Source organism: Talpa europaea (assembly GCF_964194135.1).
Source record: "Talpa europaea genome assembly, chromosome: 3".
Lineage (NCBI taxonomy): Eukaryota > Metazoa > Chordata > Mammalia > Eulipotyphla > Talpidae > Talpa > Talpa europaea.
In genome coordinates, this window is record NC_140069.1 from 141,249,917 (window position 1) to 141,272,273 (window position 22,357).

General features: G+C 38.3%; 1 protein-coding gene across 1 annotated transcript in view; it reads left to right on the forward strand.

The window, feature by feature from the left end:
* UBN2 (ubinuclein 2) overlaps positions 1-15,469 on the forward strand; it is a gene marked incomplete at its 3' end in the record, with an annotated part of 65,693 nt that extends 50,224 nt beyond the window's left edge. Inside the window, exons 13-17 of the mRNA XM_084229203.1 lie at positions 164-206; positions 3,504-5,054; positions 10,860-11,091; positions 11,465-11,554; positions 15,420-15,469. Of these exons, the coding sequence (XP_084085329.1) occupies positions 164-206; positions 3,504-5,054; positions 10,860-11,091; positions 11,465-11,554; positions 15,420-15,469 (1,966 nt within the window). The remainder of the gene's footprint in view (positions 1-163; positions 207-3,503; positions 5,055-10,859; positions 11,092-11,464; positions 11,555-15,419) is intronic.
* Between the last annotated feature and the right edge of the window lie 6,888 nt (positions 15,470-22,357).

The window sequence follows — 22,357 nt, forward strand, 5'->3', positions numbered from 1 at the left end:
AATGTAGCTGTTCATATATAAACTGAAGACTTAAACATAATTCCTTCCTTCAAAGAGCTTTCCAAGTAGCAAAACAAATTATTTACCCTGTAAGATTATATAATTTCCTCATAAATGATCTAAATACTATTGAAACGGCCTTCTATTTAATCTTTTGTCTTAGGGCAAAGAAAAAGGTGATTCCTGCACCTAAACCCAAAGTGAAGGTAAGAATTGAACGGAGTCATAATTGTCACAATTGGTAAATGATGAAATGCATTTTTCGTGTAAAAAGTTCCTGTGTTGTTTGTCATAGATCTGTTTTGGTACTGCTATACTTTTAAGTAAACATGAGTTTACAACCTGGAAATACAGCACATATGAGGAAGTAAGTTTCTGTGAGTGAGAGTCAGCAGAAGCAACCAACAAAGTTAGATTTATTTAATTTAGAGCATAAAAAGTTGAACTAAAATATTTTTAATATTTAAATTAGAAGAGTGGTTAAAAAATTATATAAAAGTGAATGAAACAATTGAAAGAGAGCCAAAAAATAATCTTTAGAATGGAAACTATAATTATTTGAAATTAAAATTGTAATGAGGACCATACCCTATAGATTTTAGATTTTTCCCATCACTTATATCTGTTTGACTAGGTGTTTCTTTGCTCGAGGTTATGGTCAGAAGGTCAATATTGTTATTTTGACTTTCTTAACTTGTTATGTTAGAGGTTCTTTGAATACAAAGTAAACAGTTCTCTTAGTTTTTTAGTAACCTACCTTGTCTTCTAATCCAAATAATATTGAGTCAATATTTTATTAAATTCTGTTGAGTTCATGTGCTTTGTTTTGACATGTGGCTCTGATTTTGCTAGAATATTAAACTTTTAGTCCCATCTAATAACGGGTTGGTTAAATTTTGATGTCTATTCAAACATGATTAATTTAGCAGAACTCAAATAATGAATGTGTAGGGATGGTATAGAGAAATTGCCCATCTTGGGCCTCCCTGGTGGAGCAGTGGGTTGAGCGCAGCACTGTGAAGCTGTCCACAGCCTCAGTAGTGCAGATTCGATTCCGGCCTGTTAGCCGGTGAGAATCCTACAGGGTGCAGCAGACCTCTCACGCCCACTGCTCCCCTCAGCAATGTTTTTCTGTCGTCTGCCTGTTCTGCTCCCTACTAGTCTGGTGAATCCTCTCACCCTCCCTTGTATATGGCCAGTACCCCTGCTCTTGTATAAAAATAAATAAATCTTTAAAAAAGAGAGAGATATTACCCATCTTGTTTATTTCTCTGTGATTAAGTTACTTTTCCTTTTTCCAAAATGAAAAAATAATGTTGCCAATTTGGTTTTGTCTTACCCTGCTAAGTTACCTTTTTTTTAGTTATTGAAAAAAATCTCAGGGCCTCCCCGGTGGCGCAGCAGTTGAGCGCTGGGTTGCGAAGCTGCCCGCAGCCTCCGCAGCGCCGGTTTGATCCCCAGTTGCTCCCCGGCCACCAGAGGAGGGTCCCACATGGCGTGCAGACCTCTCCTGCCGCCCGCTGCTCCCCTCAGCAGTGTACTTCGGTCCTTCTGCCTGCTCTGCTCCCCGCTCTGGCTCTGGTGAATTCTCTCACTCTCCTGTGCTTCTGACTGTACCCAGTGTTTGTATGAATAAATAAATAAATCTTTAAAAAAAAAATCTCAAATACCTTTTTTTTTTAGTTAGTAAAAGAAATCCTTATAGTAGAAGTACACACAATACAAAAAATAAAGAGAAAAGTTAAAGTATCCAGGCATTTCTGCTTACTCAGAGAAAAATGTTCTTAACTTTCTGGTATGCAGCCTCCTTCCCTTCTTCCGGATCTCTCTTCCTGGCCCCCTCTGTCTATCCATTTGTCCAGCCAATAAATTTGCAATTTATTCAGATTGAATTACTATTTACATAATGTAAGTTACTATTTACATAATTGAATTGCTATTTACATAAATGCCATAATTTGCTTTTTTGATTCAAAAATATATCCTGAACAAATTTCTCTGACTCTAAATCTATCCAGTTCTCTCTTGGGTGGATTTGTTATTTATGTAAATAAAAATACTATTATTAAAAAATGGTACTTAAAGCAGCAGGTTTATGTTGCTATCGCTGTCGGTATTACCCACCCTTTGTGTCTGTACTTTTTACAGTGATGAAATTTTCACTAGTCATATAATTGGATGACATGTCAAAACAAATGTGTCTCATCTGCATTTGCCCATTCATCTTAGTGGGCAACTTTGATCTTATGTGGTTCCCTCACAGACTTCTGAGAGCCAGTGAGGTTCGCAAGTAGCCTTTTAGAATAGAAGCTTTGAACAAGGAAGGTAGAATATAACAGTAGTCTTAACAGCTTATTTATTACTATAATACCTTAAAAGGTGACCATAAAGATTTTTCCTCTCCATTCTTTTCCCACGGTCATTGTGTAAATCACTATGTAACATAAGACATTGAATTTGGGTTTATTTGGGTTGGTTTGTTTTGAAGAAACTTTGAAATAATATTGATGTAATAATTCTTTTTTTAACCTTAGAAATGAAACAGATCACATACTCCATATTTTCCTTTTAGAGAAAAGTTACTTTTCAGTTCCTTTGCTCTTTGAATATTTTAAGCTGTGTGCTCTAATTTTATCTCTTCCTTAAATTTTAAGGATATTGACTTTTTTGGGGGGAAACAGACAATATTCTCTTAAGTGTTAAGAATTTTAGTTCCTCACGCCCTTGTTTTTTTAGTATAGTGCCTTCCTTTTAGTGGACAGTAAATATATGTTAAATGAATCTACAAATTACTTCTGTTTCTGGGAAGCAGAGGGAGGAGGAAGCCAAATGGACTATGGTAGAGGTGGGTGGGTGTGGTGGGTGTGATTTGGCAGCATAATATTTAAAAATGAATTATTGTATCTTTAGCTAAGTTTGTCTCAAAAAAGTACAAAACTTCTGCCATAATGACTAGAAGCCATACTTTACATTTGCTTACATTGAATCATCTGCCAGCGTGAGTACCAGTTTCTCCATGTACTGGCAATGGGTGGCTGCAGGATAGGACACACAAAGAGGCAGAAAGGTAAGAAAGCAGAAAGAAGGTTGGGTAGATTCTTAAGACAGAAGCAAACTTTCTCTTAGGTATAAGGAGACTGAAGAGAAAACTGTCTCTGAACAGATGAATTTGCAATAGGATCAAAATCTGACACAGGTGTGCAGAGGGTTGGGGCATCAGCAGTGTATTGATAGTACGTGAATGTTCCTTTAGTGTGCTCTCAAGCCGTCTTCTTAAAATGACTTCCTAAGGTGTGACCACCATGCATGATCGATACTTTGTTAGGAGGGCAGTTCAGTCAAGAGCTCTGCTCTCTCAAAAATGATTGTGGTTTTGCAGTCTCTAAAGATTTCCAGTAAATTTCAGTCATCAAGAGAGTTTCTTAGTCCTTTAAAAACATTTTTTAAATTTTTTTCTTTATTAATCATTTATTTTCTTTCCAATGTAATGCTGTTTGTGCCAGGACTGTAGTCCAAAAAAGGACCAGAAAACTCCGGCATCCATAGTGGCTTCCGTTGGGGGTCCTTCCACAAGCTCTAGCACGTCAGCTGTGGCTTCCACCAGTTCGAGCTCTACGCCAGCCCAGGAGACCATCTGCCTCGATGACTCACCTGACGAAGACCTTTCTTTCCATCCGCCTGCGCTGGAGCTCGTGTCTGAAGCTTTAGCTGTGATCAACAATGGGAACAAGGGCCCTCCAGCTGGCTCCAGGATAAACATGCCAACGGCAAAACCTCGTCCAGGACTAAGAGAAGAAAAATTAGCAAGTATCATGAGTAAGCTGCCATTGGCTACTCCTAAAAAACTAGATTCTACTCAGACTGCACATTCATCAAGTCTTATTGCTGGTCATACAGGGCCAGTACCAAAGAAACCCCAAGATTTAGCTCATACTGGCATTTCTTCAGGCCTTATTGCTGGTTCTTCAATTCAGAACCCAAAAGTTTCCTTAGAACCTTTGCCAGCCAGGCTACTTCAACAAGGACTACAGAGGTCAAGCCAGATTCACGCTTCTTCCTCTGCACAGACCCATGTCTCCTCTTCTTCCCAAGCCCAAGTTGCTGCCTCCTCTCACGCCCTGGGAACATCAGAGGCTCAAGATGCTTCTTCATTAACACAAGTAACAAAGGTGCACCAGCATTCAGCTGTCCAACAAAACTATGTGTCTCCATTACAAGCAACCATTAGTAAATCACAGACCAACCCAGTGGTGAAATTAAGTAATAATCCCCAACTTTCCTGTTCATCCCCACTTATTAAGACTTCAGATAAGCCACTCATGTACCGCCTTCCTTTATCCACTCCCTCACCTGGAAATGGTTCTCAAGGGTCCCACCCCCTGGTTTCTAGGACAGCACCCAGCACCACTACCTCCAGTAACTATTTAGCCAAGGCTATGGTGTCACAAATCTCCACGCAGGGTTTCAAATCTCCCTTCTCAATGACTGCAACCCCCAAACTTGCCGCGTCTCCAAAACCTGCCACATCTCCTAAACCCCTGCCCTCATCTAAGCCTTCAGCCTCACCCAAGCCCTCTCTGTCAGCTAAGCCTTCAGTATCAACTAAACTTATTTCTAAATCGGCCCCAACTCCCAAGCCTACTCTGTCCCCCAGCTCTTCCAGCCCAAATGCACTAGTAGCCCAGAGTAGCCACTCCAGCAGTAACAGCACAGGCCACAAGCAACCCAGTGGGATAAATGTCAGCAGACAGTCTCCCACCTTGAATTTATTACCCTCCAGTCGCACTTCAGGCCTTCCGTCTACAAAAAATCTTCAGGCCCCTTCAAAGCTAACAAACTCATCATCCACTGGAACTGTTGGGAAGAATAGCTTGAGTGGAATTGCAATGAATGTACCTGCCAGCAGAGGTAGCAACCTTAACTCAAGCGGAGCAAGTAGGACTAGTCTGTCTGGGGGAACAGGAAGTGGAACACAGGGTGCTACTAAGCCGTTGTCTACTCCACATCGACCATCCTCTGCCTCAGGGTCTTCAGTGGTGACAGCCAGTGTGCAGGTATGTATGTCACAAACGTTCATGTGTTAAACTGTAAGATTGTGCCGTTTTTCTTGTGAGTCGATTTAATCAACTCAGTGCAATAGGTGGGTTGTTTGTAACAGGCCTGTGTTGTTTGTGAACACTCCTGATGGTAACATCATAGCCCTCGGGACCCCTGGGGGCAGGGTTTTTGTTGCCATGTGGGTCTGTTTTAAATACCACATGTGTGCTTTCAAAATTTTTAAAAAGCACAACTAATATGCATATTTAAAACTATATCTTATCAAAGTTCAGATCAAACTAGTGACTTCTGAGCTTCACTTCACCTGTCTCCTCTCTTCCCACCCTAGTCCCCTCTCTCCTGACAATTTTCTTATTTTTTTATTTAATCAAATTTATACATTCATGTTATTTCCCTTAACCGTTTGCTTTTTCAAATAAAATTTTTATTTTGCATGAATTTTGCACTTGTTCACACGTAATTCTTTGTCGAATTAGTGCGAGTCATCCTTTTATATCACAATCTCCCCATTTATGAGTTTTTAATTTAAATTTCTATCTCTCAGCCAGCAGGAGAACTTCACTCAAGGAATCTTTGCAAGAAAGATAACGTGAAAGATACTTTACTTTAGCTCTTGCACCTTTATCTGTGCTGTCACACCTGAATAGGTAGAGCCTGCTTGGGTCGCTGCCTCTCCAGGTTTTGCAAATACTGTTCCTCTGACCTTCCTTATTAATATTTATGTTTATCATAGATCAGTCTGAGGCCATTCTGGTTTGTTGTTCCCTTATATTTACTCTGACTCTCTGCCGAAATTCTAATAAGTTTTCTTTTTTCCTTGAAATTCAAGTGTTCCCCAGCCATGGCTAGGTTTGTCTAGTTTTCATTAATTTTATACCCAGAGCATGGTGCTATCTTTCAGTTAGGAATAGTATGTTGTTCTATTATGCATCGGGTTATTATTTCTGGCTCTTTTGGCCTAGGTTTTTGGGTGCTCTTATTACTGACATATTTCTTCTCTGGCTCCTATATCATCTTCTTTCATATTCATCATCGTTTTGCCACTTCTTTGTATTCTGAGACTTTCTCAGATTTGTCTCTCACAGTATTGATTTGGTTTCTTTAGCATTCTTCTTTTCTCTGAAATGGTTTTTACTTATTTCACAATATTTATGTTCACTGTAGACAAATTATTACTGTGTATCATAACCAGCTTTTTAAAAAATACATTTTATGATATGTTAGTGTTTATTTTCTTTGTCTATGAAAATATGACATTGATTTATGCAATTCTGTACAAGGAAATGCTCCTACTTTGCACTGCCTCCTGTTTCTCTCGTGGTGTTTGTCGGAGTTCCCTGCTATTCAGTACACTCTTAGGTGTTGCTATTCAATATACACTCAAAATCCAAATCACCCCTCTGCTGTCACTGTAGACTTAGCTGATAAATTTATTCCAAAATTCTAATATAGAAATAAATTTTATGTAACTGGTACTGCCTTAATTGAAATCTAGAATTAGTGAATATTTTATCTATATAATTTTACTTTCATCAGAAGTAAGAAAATAAAATCAAGCTGATATTAAGAGTTAAATGTTAAAATTTAAGTTACAAGTAAGGGCCAGGAGTTAGCCCACATTCCTGTTAATATTTTCTTAGTTAAAATGTTGGGTATTTTTGAAATCTTTAGTTTGATTATATTGAGAGAATTATAACAGAATGGCAGTCACCTGCCAGCCTTCTTTCTAGTGTCAGCTATTTTGAACTCTTAGCCATTTCTGTTTTTAATAAAAATGAATGGGAGACTCTTGATTTATCAATTTTTGTATTATCTTTTGTTTTCTCTTTATGAAAAATGAGGCTTTTAGCTCTCTTAGACCTATCCCATTTTCTTAAAAATATGACAACTCTTGATTAAATTCCATGACTATGTAAATACTGTGTTTGTTGAGTAGTATCATAAACCAGTTTCATTTACTTATAATTTTTTTACTTTTTTCCTGGAGTTAAAATTTATTTTTCACTTGCTTTGTTTTCTTTGAATTTAGGTTAACTCTTCATCCTCTGTCATCTCCAGCATCTATTGATTCTTTTTTTTTTTTCCTGGAAACCATCTTATATGATCATTTACATAGCCCCACGCACGCACGCACACAATAACCACACACACCCCCTTTACTTGTTTTGTCAGCAAGAAACCTACATGGCAAAATCTGTGCTTCAAAAACATAACTGCTTCCTCCTGGTTTGGAGACCTCAGTGTTCGTGCCTTATCTGACCACTTTTGTTTGGTTTTACTGGTTTGATGGGAAAGAACAACAATAATTGAATAAGGTTTTTTTGCCTCTTGTTGAATCTAAGCTTTTCTTTAGCATCTCACTGAAATCTTATTAGCTACCTTGTGGCCCTTATTCCTCTCCAGCATTTCAATACTAACAGTTACTCTATCTCTGCCTACAAAATGTATCTCCTGTCTGAGAGGGACCGTCAGCTGTGTGCTCATTTGCAGGGTGAAAATGACAGGTCCTTAGTTTAATGGAAGTTGAAATCCTTGGTTATTACCTTTACTGCTTTCTATTTGATAAACTTCTCACTTCTTTCTTGCCTTTCAAGTTACCGAATTTTTGTAAATCCTGTCTTTGCCACTTTATGATTTCCGAAGTAATTTATTCACTAAGCACATGTTTCTAAGGTGTTTAATATGTGCCAGGCACTCTTCTAGGTGCTGGGGAAATAAAGTGAACACCAAACTCAAGATCCTACTCTCTTTCAGAACGTATAGTCTAGAAAGGAAAATAAGCAAAACATTAATTTTAAAAAATATTTTAAGGGCTAATGAAAAATGAAAACAGACTAATATGGGGGTGTTAACATAGCTAAGGAAGTCAGGGAAGACTGCTTGGAGGAGGCAGCATTTAAGCTGGCGATTAAATGAACAAGAGCCAACCATAAGAGGGAGTAAATAGTCTAGGCAGGAGGGCTGGTATGTGTGAGATAGGAAAGACCGTGGCATGAAGGCCTGTTCAGCTGGACTGGGCAGAGGTGATGGGTAGGTCATAGGGCCAGAGGTGAACCAGAACCATGAGGTGGAGGACCTTGTGGGCCATGATAAAGAACTTGATTCTGTGTGTAATGGGAAGCTGTTCGAGGCTCTTTAGCCAGGGGAGTGGTATGGTCTGACTTGCATTTCAAAAGGTCATTCTGTATGTTTGGAGAGGGAACAGATGTACTCACCAAAATAAAGCTTGGTTTAAAAAAAATGCAGTGCTCACCACAGGAAGGGCAAGGTTCCCCTTCATATTTTCCTCTGAAATGAGATGTGAAGCTAGTGGAAACGATTTTGGATTATGGGGCATTATCCTGCTGCTTACCCACTTCATGTTAACAACTTGTGCTGTGTCTTCCAAGTAACATCAAGCGTGGGATACTCCACTTATGGAAGGTCTCTCCCCTCTAACAGGAGAAATGCCTGTGTAACATTTGGTTCATCTGGTGTAACATTTTACTTTTATGAACAAATAAAGGTGGATATGGGGAGTTTCTGAAAGTACAAAGTGTTAGACATTGATGGCATATTACTGTTTTAAAGACTTTTCTTTATCAGCAATTTTTAATGTTCCACACTAAAGGGCCTTACTTGGAGCGAGTTGGAGTGTGTGCCCTCTCTTACCCTGAGACTACAATAGAATTACGATTAAAAAGACGAAAACACTCTTGTTCATTTTTAAATCAATGTGGGATCCTTTCTATCCAAGATGCTTCAAAGTATTATTATTTCTAACTTAGTAATTCTTTCTGAATTACTTTCTGAATTTGTGTATCGAGATTGGCACAATAGAGGAAAGACAGGCAAATCCATAGACAGGTGTGAATATCAGGTGCTGACACTTTCTACTTAAATGCTGGAGGAAGCTATGGTTAAAAAAAAAATGAATGGTATATATGGTTATATGCTGACTTGTGAGCTCATCTTGTCCTTCATTTTATGATGCTTGAAACCAGGAAAGAATGAGACTTGATGGTAGCAATGAACATAGTGGGGCGGGGGTGGGGGGCAGGGGGCGGGGCTGAGAGATCGCTAAAGATAATGTGTTCAATTGCTAGGTGTGCAAGTTTCACATATCCAGATGGAATTACTCACTTAAGATGAGAGGTTAAAACTATGCATATACGTTTGAGAGATGACAAAGGAGATAGGAAAGGGGAGGCTATTGGAAAATGATGGGAAACCCCAGAACATTCTAGGGGGACATCCACCATTTTTTGCTTAGCAGTGACATGGACCATCAAGTGCATAGAGACATGTAATGCAGCATACATGTGTGGGGAAATCACATGTATTAACTAAGAAATAAGATAACCAGCACTTATTAATAGTAATGTTTACTGGTAGAAATGATCAACTCACAGAATAACTTGAAAACAGCTAACATTTATGATTGACTAAAATCTTCAAAGTAGTCCATTTTTCTTCACTAAATTTAGTTTTGTTTTGTTTTTTTGTTTTTTTTTTTTTTTTTTACATTTTAAAAGGACAGGTTTGTTAGAGAAAGGAAAAGGAAAAAGAGAAGCTCCTGCACAGTCATGGGCAAGCAGGAAGAACTGTAAAAGTTTTGTGTTGTGTTTTTTTTTTTTCCTGCCGGCCCTCCCTCTCTCCCCAGAACTATAAAAGTTTTAACCAAAGAAATTTAGAGTTGGTAAAATAAGGCTACGAAAGTAAACTCATAGTTGCAGAAACTACAATCTGTGATGCTGGGGAAGTTTCATTGTAACCTTTGATCATTACATGTAAAAAAGAAAAATGTCAAAATGGGAAAAACTTAATTGCTGTATAGAAAGTAGTTTAAAGATATTGAATTATCTTGAACGGGAATGTTTAAGTAATTTCTCAATGAAAGCTCGTCAGTGTTAGCATATTTTTTGATGTATTTTTCACACATCAAAACATTGGCATCAAAGCTTGAGGGTGGGGTATGTCGAAACACTCTGTGATTTACCTTTTACCATGGAGCATCTAAGTTCAGAAAAGTAGTGAAATGAAACCAGCTTTCAGGAGTTAAGGAAAGAAGAAATGAAGTGGCATTCAGTAAGTTTGACAATGAAAGGGACACAAATAACTCAGGTTGTTGCTAAGGAATACCAGCAGGCTTGTAAAAATAAACAAAGCGGTCTCTGTATATATATACAGAGAGGAAACCCAGAAAAGGTGCAGTACAAGTTGTTTGCCCCAGAAAGTTCTGCAGAGGTGGGATTTGTAGCAGAGTTCAGGTGGTTAACCTCTGAGAAAGAGTCAGGTAGGACTGATGATGAGGCATAACATCCAGATGGCCTCATCTCTCTCTGTGATAACCATGGAAATGAAGGATACTGAGTTAGGAGCTCTAGAAGCAGAATAGCCTGGAACAGCAACTGCAGGGATTGTGCCAGGAAAGATTATCAGACAAGTAGGAAGATTACCAAGCATTTTCAGAGGCCAAATTGAAACTGGAATTAATAACTTGTGGTTCAGATCTGGGGACTAGGAGCAAAAATGGAAAAGTAGGAATCTAAGGTAGAAATGAGTGGATTAAGAGTGAGTACATGTTGATATTGGCATTAAAATAACAGTATCTGGTGATAAATAGTTAAGTATAATCATATTTACAAAACCAACATTGATAGCTCTTTGAAATATATTTTTTTCTCAGTCAGTCTTCATTTCTGGCTCACAAAAGTTTCTGTTAGAGTAGATATAAGACACAGTATTGCACCCATGAGGATATTAAATAATTCAGGTTAAAGACTTGATTTCTTATGTATTTTGACCCCTGGTTTCTGCAGTCCACAGCAGGAGCATCATTATTGGCTAATGCCTCACCTCTGACTCTCATGACATCACCTTTGTCTGTAACAAATCAAAATGTGACTCCTTTTGGGATGCTGGGTGGCCTTGTTCCAGTGACCATGCCCTTCCAGTTTCCCTTGGAGCTACTTGGCTTTGGAGCGGACACAGCTGGAGTGACAACCACGTCGGGATCTACCTCAGCCGCTTTCCACCATAGCCTAACTCAGAGTAAGTGGGCTCTTCTCACAAAATGTATCTGATCGAGATTAGTCCAGTTGGAGTTAGTGAAGATGACAGAATTTTTTTTTAATCATTGCACTTTATTTCATCTATGTGTAAGTCCAACTGGATTCTGAGATCTCATTTACAGTTTTTAATAAGCCATCTATCTTTCTTTTAATGAAATTTTAATAATAGAAAACCAAGTGTGCTGGGTTATTTGCATACATAGGCATTTACAGATGCAATTTTTAAAAATTTATGTTAAGAAGGTCTTTGAAGTCAGGGTCTGTGCTTGCATTAGATAAACTATTTGCATTTTTGATCTAAGAGCTCAAATCTTCATTTTAAGAAGTTACTAACAGGTGTGTTTTCCTCTCAGATTTACTAAAGGGTTTACAACCAGGAGCTCAGCATGCAGCAACGCTTTCCCACTCACCTCTGCCTACACACTTACAGCAAACGTTTCATGGTAAGAAAACTACTGATTTCTTCAGCTCTTTATTTATATAGAGTTATAATGTGGATTCTCAGTCTCTTCTGAAAATAATGTGAATGGAATGACAGAGGGTAGAAAGCAAATTTTCGTGGCTGAATCCTCATTAACAACAAACTCCTTTTAAGAAAAGGGCATCAGTAAATGAGATCTTTCGTCATATGTAAAGAGCTGCATTTTGAATATGTTACATGTTCATGATCACAAAGAAAGGCCCATGGAACTGTATAAAATTCATGTCTAGCATTTATAATAGTTGATTAAAAATGTAAGTGCCAGATAGTCTTGTGACTACTGACATATATTAGCAAATTAATCCTTACAAGAAGCCTGTGAGTGAGGTAACAGCCTCCATTTTACACATCTGGAAACTGAGAAGTAAGCGCTTACCCAGGGTGATGCACTAGTGTTATATCTGAGAAACAAGCCCAGGAAGTCTGACTCCATAGCTTGTGTTCTTTTTTTTTTTTTAAGATTTATTTATTTATGCATATAAGAACTGGAGTACAAGCCAGAGGTGTGGGGGATGAGAGGATTCACCAGAGACAGTGGGGAACAGAACAAGCAGATTGAAATCTACTGCTGAGGGGAGCAGTGGGTGAGACAGGAGAGGTCTGCTGCTCCATGTGAGTATCTCCCTGGCTGGCTGGGGATTGAACTCATGCTACAGTGGCTACGGACAACCTCATAGGTTGCGTCTTAACCCTGTGCACCACCAGGGAAGCCCCATAGCTTGTATTCTTAACCATTAAACTTCTCTGCCACTTAGTGGTGTTAATATGGTCCAAACTGTAGACATTATACTGACAGTCCAACTAGATCTCTCTGAAATTAGATCGTGGACTCTGAACACAACACCTTGGCCTCCAGCTTCTTGCTCCTATCCACAGCTGACATCAGTAGACAGCTGATAGTGTAGTGAAGGCGAAGGCCATTTTCTGGATCTTTGAGCAGAAGTAACTATAGAGCTGCCCTCTTAGTTTGACTGGTGCCTTGCTGTTCTTTTTGGCCGCTGCATTTAAAATGATCTTTGGCCACATTTACGGCTGACCACAATGTGAAAACGGAGCTATGTAGCAATCTCCAGGCAACAGGCTGTAATTAACGGTCTAAAAGACCTAAGCGGTGAGCTGCCTGAGGTTTGCCCCTTGAGAGAATGGATATAATACCAAAGTTGTATAAATGGGAGACATAAAGTGGGTACCGATGGGGCCTCCCTGGTGGCACAAGGGTTTAGGTCTCAGCACCATGAAGCTATTAACAGCCATTGCAGCACAAGTTTATACCCAGCCAGGGAGCTGACCCACAAGGCACAGCAGACCTCTCCTGTCTCGCCTGCTGCCCCCCTCAGCAGTGTATTTCAGTAGACTACCTGTTCTGCTCCCCACTCTGTCTCTGGTGAATCCTCTCACCCCCCGCACCTCTGGCCTGTACCCCAGCTCTTATATGCATAAATAAATAAATCTTTAAAAAAAAAATGTGGGCATCTAGGTCAGCTATCCTGATCTTCCTGAACTCCCGGATTAGGTTTTAATGCTTAAGGAGGATTGCCCTGTAACTGAAGCAGTTCCACCCTTCGTTTTGGCAACGGTGTGATGTGGTGATACAGCTTCTGGCCAAGGCTTCTGGGGCAGATGAACCGTGCAGAATTAGATAAACAGGATTCCCATTTAACATGACCCTAGTTTTCCAACTTTTATATGAATAATCTTGCTGTCTGGGAAGCACCACTGTCCTGGAGGGAGAAAGAACATATGACTCTCAGTATTTTCCGAGTAATTGAAATGAAAAAGCTCACACCTTTTTATTTTAAAAGCATTTTAAAATATAAAACTCAAAATTTGAGTCAAGCTTGGAAGTCTGAATTCCAGCACTGCTATTTTGCGCAGTCTCTTAACTTCTTTCGCCATCACTTCTCTTGCTTGGAAACTGGACAAGATGATTTTAATAGGCTTCTTATGAGTATTTAATAAAAATTTTTTTAGCATGGTATCTAGTCCACAGTGTTAATTATCCAACATTAACTAGTCCAAAGCAGGAGTCTTGGTTTTCCATAAATGTCCAAATAGTAAATGTTCTAGGCTTTGTAGATCACAGAGTCTCTAGTGCAAATACTGAAGTTGGCCACTGAAAACTACCTTAGTCAATTTGTAACACTAGTGTGCCTGGGTCCCAATAAAGCTTTATTTATTTTCATTTAAAGGGGGGGCATATTTAGTCTTTGGACCAGAGTTTGCCACGCCCTAATCTTGAGAATCTCACAGTCCAGTTAATATGAATATTGTTAACAACTGAGTAACACACATTTCAACTGCACAGGTCCACTTACATGGGGACTTTTTCCTCTCCCTGGATACCAGAGATGTCAGTTAGTTGAATCTCTGGATGGGGAGCACACACACTCACACACTAATTTAATCCTTGTTGTTCAAGAGTCATCTGTATTTTATTTTTCTTGATTAACCAGAGCTGCTTTGAGTAAAATCACATTTGAAAACTACCTTACTATTTTGTTTATTTATACTTCAAATGGAATCATTTCTCTCACAATATGTAATATTACATTATAAAATGAAAAACCGTGTCCTTCAATATTGTCAACAATTATTTTAGTAACAGTTTGCTTGTATAACTTATGAAATGGCACCTTGTTTCATTGGTAAATCTTCTCTTTAATAATGGAAGCTTTCCATTATGTTTATGTAACGTAACTCTCACAAGTGGGCTTAGCAGTGTGACCTTTTTGTTCTCCCCCAGCCTTAAGATGTTAATTGCGATACAGCAGTATATCCCTCTTCAGGGCCTCCCTGGGGGCACAGGGGTTAAAGTCTCAGCACTGTCAAGCTATCACCAGCCAGGGAGCTGACCCACATATGGTGCTATCTCACCCGCTGCTCCCCTCAGCAGTGTATTTCAGTCGATCTGCCTGTTGTGCTCCTACTCTGTCTCTGGTGAATCCTGTCACCCCCAGCACCTTTGGCCTATACCCTAGTTCTTGTATGCATAAATAAATAAATCTTTTAAAAAAAAAGTTCCTCTTTACCTGTGGATTTCTACCATTCTCCCCCCACCCCCTTCTTTCTTTCAGACCTGGGGTGGGGAAGTCAGTGGGTGGGTATTTTCCTTGCTATGACAATGGCTCCTTAGAGACTTTCTATTTTCAGCACTCATGGTCATGGGTTCTGCTTTTTCTAGGAATCATCTTTTTCTCAACTCTTCCAGTTTTATATTTAAATTGCCTAAGGTTTAAATTGAGTCATCATCATTTTCCCTGTAAAAGTTAACTAGCCACATGTAAAAATAGAAACCTTTCCAGTAGTAGATTTTCCTGTCACAACTGTTGCCAGATTAGGACCAAAACACAGACTCAGCTGTTTTTTTCACTACATTTGTGTTCATTTACTTAAATACTTGAGAACTATCGAATGCTATGTCACAATATGGAATTTAATTTCACTTGCAGGAAAATGGAATTCTTTGTCTTCTAAAGGAATTAAAAGATGGGGTAGTCCTTTGAAGGTGGAGAGTAGGTCTTTTGTTTATAATCCTCACTGTTTTTGACACAACTGGCTATGAGACTGGTGATACTTGTTGAAATAATATGTGTGGGATACTGGGCTCATTGCCATTTGAGATAAGAGGATCATTCTGATGAGTTTTTATCACCTTCATGATTTTCTCACCCCTCTGAATACTGTAGCAGGTAAGATACTAAAGGTTATCTTTTTAGCAGTGTCACCCACATGAAAATTTAAAAAATGTGTTGTTCTTATTGCTTTGTTTTTCTTACCTATTTTTTATAACAGGCTGACCCATTCCAATAAAATATCTCTTTTTTCAGATGGAGGCCAAAGTAAAGGGGACACTAAATTACCACGGAAATCTCAGTGACACCCCAGCAAGCCAAGGAGATGAGACACTCAGCTGGCTGATGGAGTCTCCCTGATGGGAAGTACTGTGTGGTCATAGGGCTGCTGTTCTGTCAATGTTTACATTCTCGTCCCAAGCACTGTGGTGAGGAGGAAAAAAGAAAAGAAAACATACTTGAGTAAAGCCAGGTGCAGGAGGAAGAAATGCTTTCATGCAAAGTTAGTGACCTTTGGTCTCTTCTAAAGAAAGACAGAGTTACCATTTTAACTGACTTGAAAAAGACTCAGTTGTCAAACCCACAGAAGTACAAATTTGATTTTTCCCCGGGAGAGGTAGAAGAAATTGAGGATTTGGGTAAACTCCATCCATCTTGGGGGTTGGATCTGAACACTTGTAGAAGGAATTGCATAATAAAAGACGAGATATCTGGAATTAGGCCAGTTTGTCAGGAATAACAATCATGTCTATTTGAATGGACTATGCAGCAAATTTACCACAAAAAAATTAATGACCCTATGTCTGATACAGACAGTAACAGAAAATACTGTACCCTCAGAAATCCTGAGCAAACTTGAATCTTCTCCAGTGTGTAGCAACTCCCCGTGTAAATCAGTGGACTAAAGATGCTTCAGGAAAGTTATTTTAGCACAGTGATATATATTATTAAATCATGGAGATTTTTAAAAGTCAAGAAATTGAGCCTGTTGTTGTTAACAGATGAAACTTAGATGTCGCCTTTTTGTAAAAGGGTCAATTTCATCTTCCATTCAGAAGCAGGTACTTCACTCTCTTCTTCAGGTGATTTGTGCATCTGTATTGACTGGTTAATTCTTATTTCCATTCTTGATGTTAAAATGTGATTGTGTTCACATTTTTCTCTTGAGAAATAGGGATCTTTGATGTAGGGCTGCAGCTTTGGTGCTCTTAGCCCTTGAAGGCCTACCAATATGAACTGTAAATATCCCCCGACTTCACCTCAGTTCACAACCTCTCCTGCTGTTCTTTTAGCTAGCGGTACTTCAGGTGATATTAACTATTGATAGACACAGGTATAAGTGTATATTACATATGCTTCTTTCAAATGGCATATATATATATATTTTTGCAATTTTTAAGATGGTATTTTAAAGGGAGGAATTACATTAGGATCATTATGTGTACAAGGAATTATTTTTTATAACAATCAGTGTATTTTTACTCCCTGTATCCAGTATAGTGAAATTGGTTTGGAGCATTTGGGATCTTAAAGCTTTACTAATTCTTACTGAGAGTGTTGACATGTGAGTAAACCTGCGCATTGGACTCCTTGGTTCCTACAGCTTCCTTATGCAAATAGGATGTTCAACAAAGGATGTTGAAGAAATTTATTCACTTTGAATACATTTTATTTAAATATTTTTTGCCTCATCATTGTTCTAGATTCTCCCCCTTTCTCCTCGTTCCCCCTCCATCCCCTTCCTCAATATTTAGACTTCTTAGGCTGCAGGACACTTTCAAACTGTACCCAAGAAAAGTGGAAACTTGGTCCATTTCTAATGACAGACTCCCCTAAAAACAGCATCAGATTGGTAGTAGCAAGATTTCTTACATGTTTTTTCATTACCAATCTCCCTGAAGCATTAAGATTATTAAAGAAAGATATCAACTGGGTCCTTTTTTCCTTTTATGAACAAAAGTCCCAAATAACTTATGGGAGTGTGAATAAATTACCACAGATCTGCATGCCTGTGTTTTGACTTCAGTCACATTGGCTTCCTTTCATAGCAAAAAAAGTTAGTAAGTAAAGAAAACTTTTAATTCCAAGAATTTGTAAGGGAAAAGATTATTTAAAAGGAATTACTGATATAATACTTGCCTCTAAGAATTTAGTTTACCAGTAAAGCAAGTAAGAACGTTGTTATCAACCCCGACAGATATTTTGGAATGTTGCAGAGAGGTTTGACTTGACTTGGCTGTTTGATTAAAATTTGTTTTTTTTGATTAGTGAAACTTACCTGATTCTTGTTATTCCACTGTAATATACCTCTTGCTTTTATCCAATTTGGAGAGAGGAGGAAGTCTTGGCTAAAGCTATGGAGGAATTTTCTTTGGGAAAGCTAGCCTTTGTATTCACTTCCCCATCCCTGAAGAGAAATCAGAGTGCACATGAATCTCTTCTTACTGATAACAGTGTGTGTCTTCCTCTCTCGGTGTGTATGTGTCTGTACACATATATGCATTTATATATACATTCATTATTAAAGTCAAGAAGTAACCGTTCTAATTTCTTAAATCCATCAGTTCTGAATCATGCCGGGAGAAGACCCAGCCTGACTCTTTATTGTCACTAAAGAAGAAAAGGATTATCATTTCTTCCCCTCAGTGTCATTTTATGCCTAACCAGTAAAAATAATCTGAAGGCCCTTGGGTTTGAAAAGTTCACATACATGGAGATTCTATTCTGTTCTCTGTGGTCTTGATTCTTTGAGGGCGGCTGCCAGATCCCCACCCCAACCCCACATGCACATTTTCATGTCTGACTTACTTGCATTTCAATCAAGACAGCACTTTTATGTTGTAGAAATTAAACAGACATCCTTATATTCTTAATAGATGAGTATGATCAAAGCGTTCCTACATGTAAATACAAAACTGTTTCTTTTCTAGATCATGACATTGAAAAAGGTGTCCATACTTTATGGTCACCTATCTTTATAGTTTTTCTAACTAAAAACAAACATATAAATTGGTTATTTTTTAGCACAGAGACTTGTGAACCATACAGTATTTTTGCACTTAAAAGTCAAATTATGTTATTTTTTAAAATGGTGAGTAATTGGAAAGGATATAGAGCATTGTGTATTTCTGAAGAGCATTAGCAACATCCCAATGCAAAATTAATCAGCACACTTAATTATATCCCAGTCAGTGGGATTCTTGATTCAGGAAGATTAAGCTGTTTGTTTTCAATTGTCTTGTGTTTTAAATTGCCTTCACTGATGTGTAAGCTGTTACTGTACATACCAGTTAATCCTCAGTATTCACAAGCAATAATGGTCAGCAGAGTTGTCTTCAGAGATAGCAGTGCTGAGCCTCAGTTGGAGACTGTTTTTGGGAGCAAAGTGTCAAGCTCATTCAGAGCCCCCAGAAAAAGTGCAAGCAATAATTTCCATTAAAAGGTGATTATAATTCTTTCTCATATGCTTCTGAGATCAGAGGGTAAAGGAAGTCATGATTTTAACAGCCTAAAGAAAAAGGTTTGGGGAAAGGAAGTTAATCTGAAGTCTCAAAATCTTGATGTTTGAGGAAATTGGAGGAGTGTGTCAGTACATTGTTTCATGCCTACCACCCCTTTGATGGATGTCGTTAGCCCAAATTACAGTTTTTATATCACAGAAGTTGAGTAGGGTTTACTGTATCACCAAGGTAAGAGGAAGAACCGGGCACATAACATGTTTTTGAATACTGTGGGTTTGACACCTGTTTAAAAATTTATTAGAAAAGATTTTTAACCCAGGATTTTTTTCCCAAAGCAGATCTAAATTGTTTACTACCCAGGGTTGGAAAGGGCAGCCACCTCTAGTCTTTCTTCTCTGGTGCCCTCTACCACACCCCTTTCCACCTCTACTTGGTTCAAGACATTTTCTGAAATGGAAATTCTACTGTTATTCAAACTGCCATTGATTATGAGAACTCTATGTCCCTTGGGATCATCTCTTAGAACTCCAGTTATCATGTTTGCTGCTACATTTGTAAGATGAAATTTGCCTGTATTGGTCGACTTTAATTTACAGTTCTTTTATTTCTAGATGGTTTTGTCATAAATTTGACCCGTGTATAGAATTAGGATACTTTGTTTTAGGAGTGTACCATAAAAAGCACACTGGTCCCTGTATTCTTTTTATCATCTAGGTTTTATGTTTGATTCTTTTGTTTGTTGGTGTTTGTTTTATTTTGTTTTAAATTAGAGATAGGAAGAGTGAGAATAATCTATCATCAGGCCAAACTTGAGAACTTTCCCTGTGCTTCAGCACGAGTTTCTGCTGACCTTATGTTCTCAAAAAGGGCACTTTTACTTTTTATTGTGCATGTATGATTGTTTTTTTGTTTTGTCTTGTTTTTTGCTGGGGGGCTTTTGTTTTTATAATAATGAAGCAGAAGAAAAATGCAGTAGTAGGTAAATGACTCATTACAAATATGTTATGCAATTTTATTTTATAAAATGTAGGGAGAAGGAGAAAAGTTTAACTCTGTAAATCATTTCTTAGCTCTGATAAAATTCTTATATTGCGCCTCTAAAACATGTTCAATTCAGGCCTTTGTCTTTGTTAAGTGCCTTTTTTTTTTTTTTCCTTTCTTTTCCCCCTTCTTTTGAAACTGTTCTCAGATATTTTAAAGTACAGGCTAATAAGTCAGGGGATTCAGGAGGAAGAATCACAAACTTGCCAACGTCATGTCATGCTGTAATGTTCTTCCTTTATTTATATGTATATGGATATATGTGTAAGAAGCATACATACATATATATGTACATATATATGTATACATATGTAATATATATAAAAACTAGTAGCTGCTGTACCATTGCATCCTTTCCCAAGAGCCCCCTCCCCCTTCAATGTTTGCAAAACTTCTGCCTTGTTTATTCCATTGCTTTTAGTGGATTCAAGTGGGTGGATTGGGAAATTGTTTTTTTAACAAGATGCTGTCATCCCCCTTTGAATATCTGTTTGTAGAAGTTAACAAAAAAATACATATATATATAATAAGTCAGTTATTACAAGTAAAATAAATTTAGTAGACTCTGACTATTCCTGGATGTAATCCACTGCTCTGTGCCCTTCAAACGCGGCATCAGTACTATTGGAGAAAGCATTGGAATAACAAGAGTCTGTTGTGGGTCAAGTTGTTAAGGTGCACTGTGGCAGGCGAGACTAAGGATTCTGGGAGCGCTACCATTAGAAGCATGGTGGTGTATCTGAATAAGTTTTGAAGGAAGTTAGCAACTTTGTCAACATTAAAAAGGTGTCATATTCTCTTCTGGGAAATGATTTTTGTAGAATTCATATAGCTGCATATACATCAAAAGGCTTATAAAGTTACAAGTAACAAGACTTCAGATACTGAGGAAACACTCATATGACCTGTAACATTCTCGAGACATCTTCAGTTTTCTTTTTATTTGCCTGCTAATTTGACTTAATCTGTTTTTATGGTCATTTAGATTTCTCCCTTGACCAAACTAATAATTTTCAGTATCTAATACTTATCTGTTTCTTGTGAAAAGAAAACAGATGTGATGTATTAAGGGACACTAAGTTGTAACAATCTTCAAAACCCCATTCAAATACATCTAATAAGTGCCCCCTTTTAAGTATGTTTTAATTGGGAAGAGGAAACTGGTGACTAAAGAGAAAGCAGAGGCTCCTGGTAATGGTACCTGATAGCAGCTGTTGCCAGGTGGCCTTAGTCCGGTTGTTTGTTCTTCTTGAATCACTATGTTGAGGGGGAACACCATTTAACCTTTGTGCCTGAGATTACCCATTAGAAAATTGGGTATAATAATGTTCACCTACCTCCCAGGGATATCAGAGATTTTTCTCTTTCAAAAATATTTTGATTTTTTTTCTAAAATGTCCTATATAATTAAACATAGTTTTATCACCGTCCTGCAGAGGCTAAAAATATTTCCCTATGATGGGCATGAAAAGCATCGTATGATTTTTAAAATTTAAAAACAAATGACTGGAATTATAATTTAGATGCACATTTGTTTTTTACACGTTATATTTGGTGGGATAAAATGGTTAGTTTGGAGTCAGTAAGTGGGGGAGGGGATAACACTAAGTTTCTTAACTCTAAGTAGATTTTTAAACTTTTTATGGTGTTATTACGTGTGTGATTTTTGCCAAGGTTGTGGAGCTAAAACTAGATGAGGTTTGGTGCTTGGTTATTGGAGTTGCTAAATGATCCTGAAATTTTTATCTGCCTCACTCTTCCGTCTTCTCAATCTAATTTCCTTACCACACACGTGTGTCTGGTGATGGATAGCTAAACTTTTAACTTTCTAAAAATGAATGGGAGCCGCCTCAGTCTTGCGATGCGGAGCTGGTGTGTGTACTCTTCTGCAGCGCCGAAGGGGCGAGCACTACACTCAGCAGCTGAGAACCCTTCGCCAGTCTCCCTTGTCATTTCTGCTTCTGTAGCCTATGAAAACGCTGGAGCCTCCAGCAGCTCCCGTTGTAGGAAAATTGGAATCGGAACGGGAGGCAGGCTTCCCTTCCTGTCTGGGGTGGGGCCGGGGGCGCTGATAGAAGGAAGCCTGTTTTGTCCAGCTCCCAGGAGGAAATGAAGATCATTTTACCCCACCCTCCATGGCCGCACATGAAGTAGTAATATATATAATCTTCATTCAAACAACAGGAAAAATGAGTGTTGCATCTTCAGTTAGGGCTAAGTCCGAAGCAACAACTGTTAGAGGGGCTGTGTAGATCCTAATTGTAGCACATATTCAGGGTTAGAAAAGACAACGTAGGGGGATGAGGAAATGATCCAGAGTCAGAGAAAGTGCTAAGCCCAAGCAAACAGAGTGTCCGGGTTACTCCCACAGTGGCCAAGGCCCATTGACTCTCCAGTGATAGGACATTTTTTCCTTAAAAAAAAAATCACTGTTTGATTTTTTTGTTGCTTTTTCCAGATAAGGCCTTAGTTTGTAACCTCTAAACATCAACTATGCAGATAAACATACTATCTCTTTCTTTTCCACAACTTTTCTCTTTTTTTTTCCATTCTTCAAATAATGAAATGTTAAGACTTCTACCCAAAGAAATAAGGCTAAAAGGTTTTGTTGAATGTTTGTTCCTCTAGGGAAAATTAACAGAAGCATAAAAATAGAGATGTGTTGTGTGTTCATCTATGTTAAAATGTGAA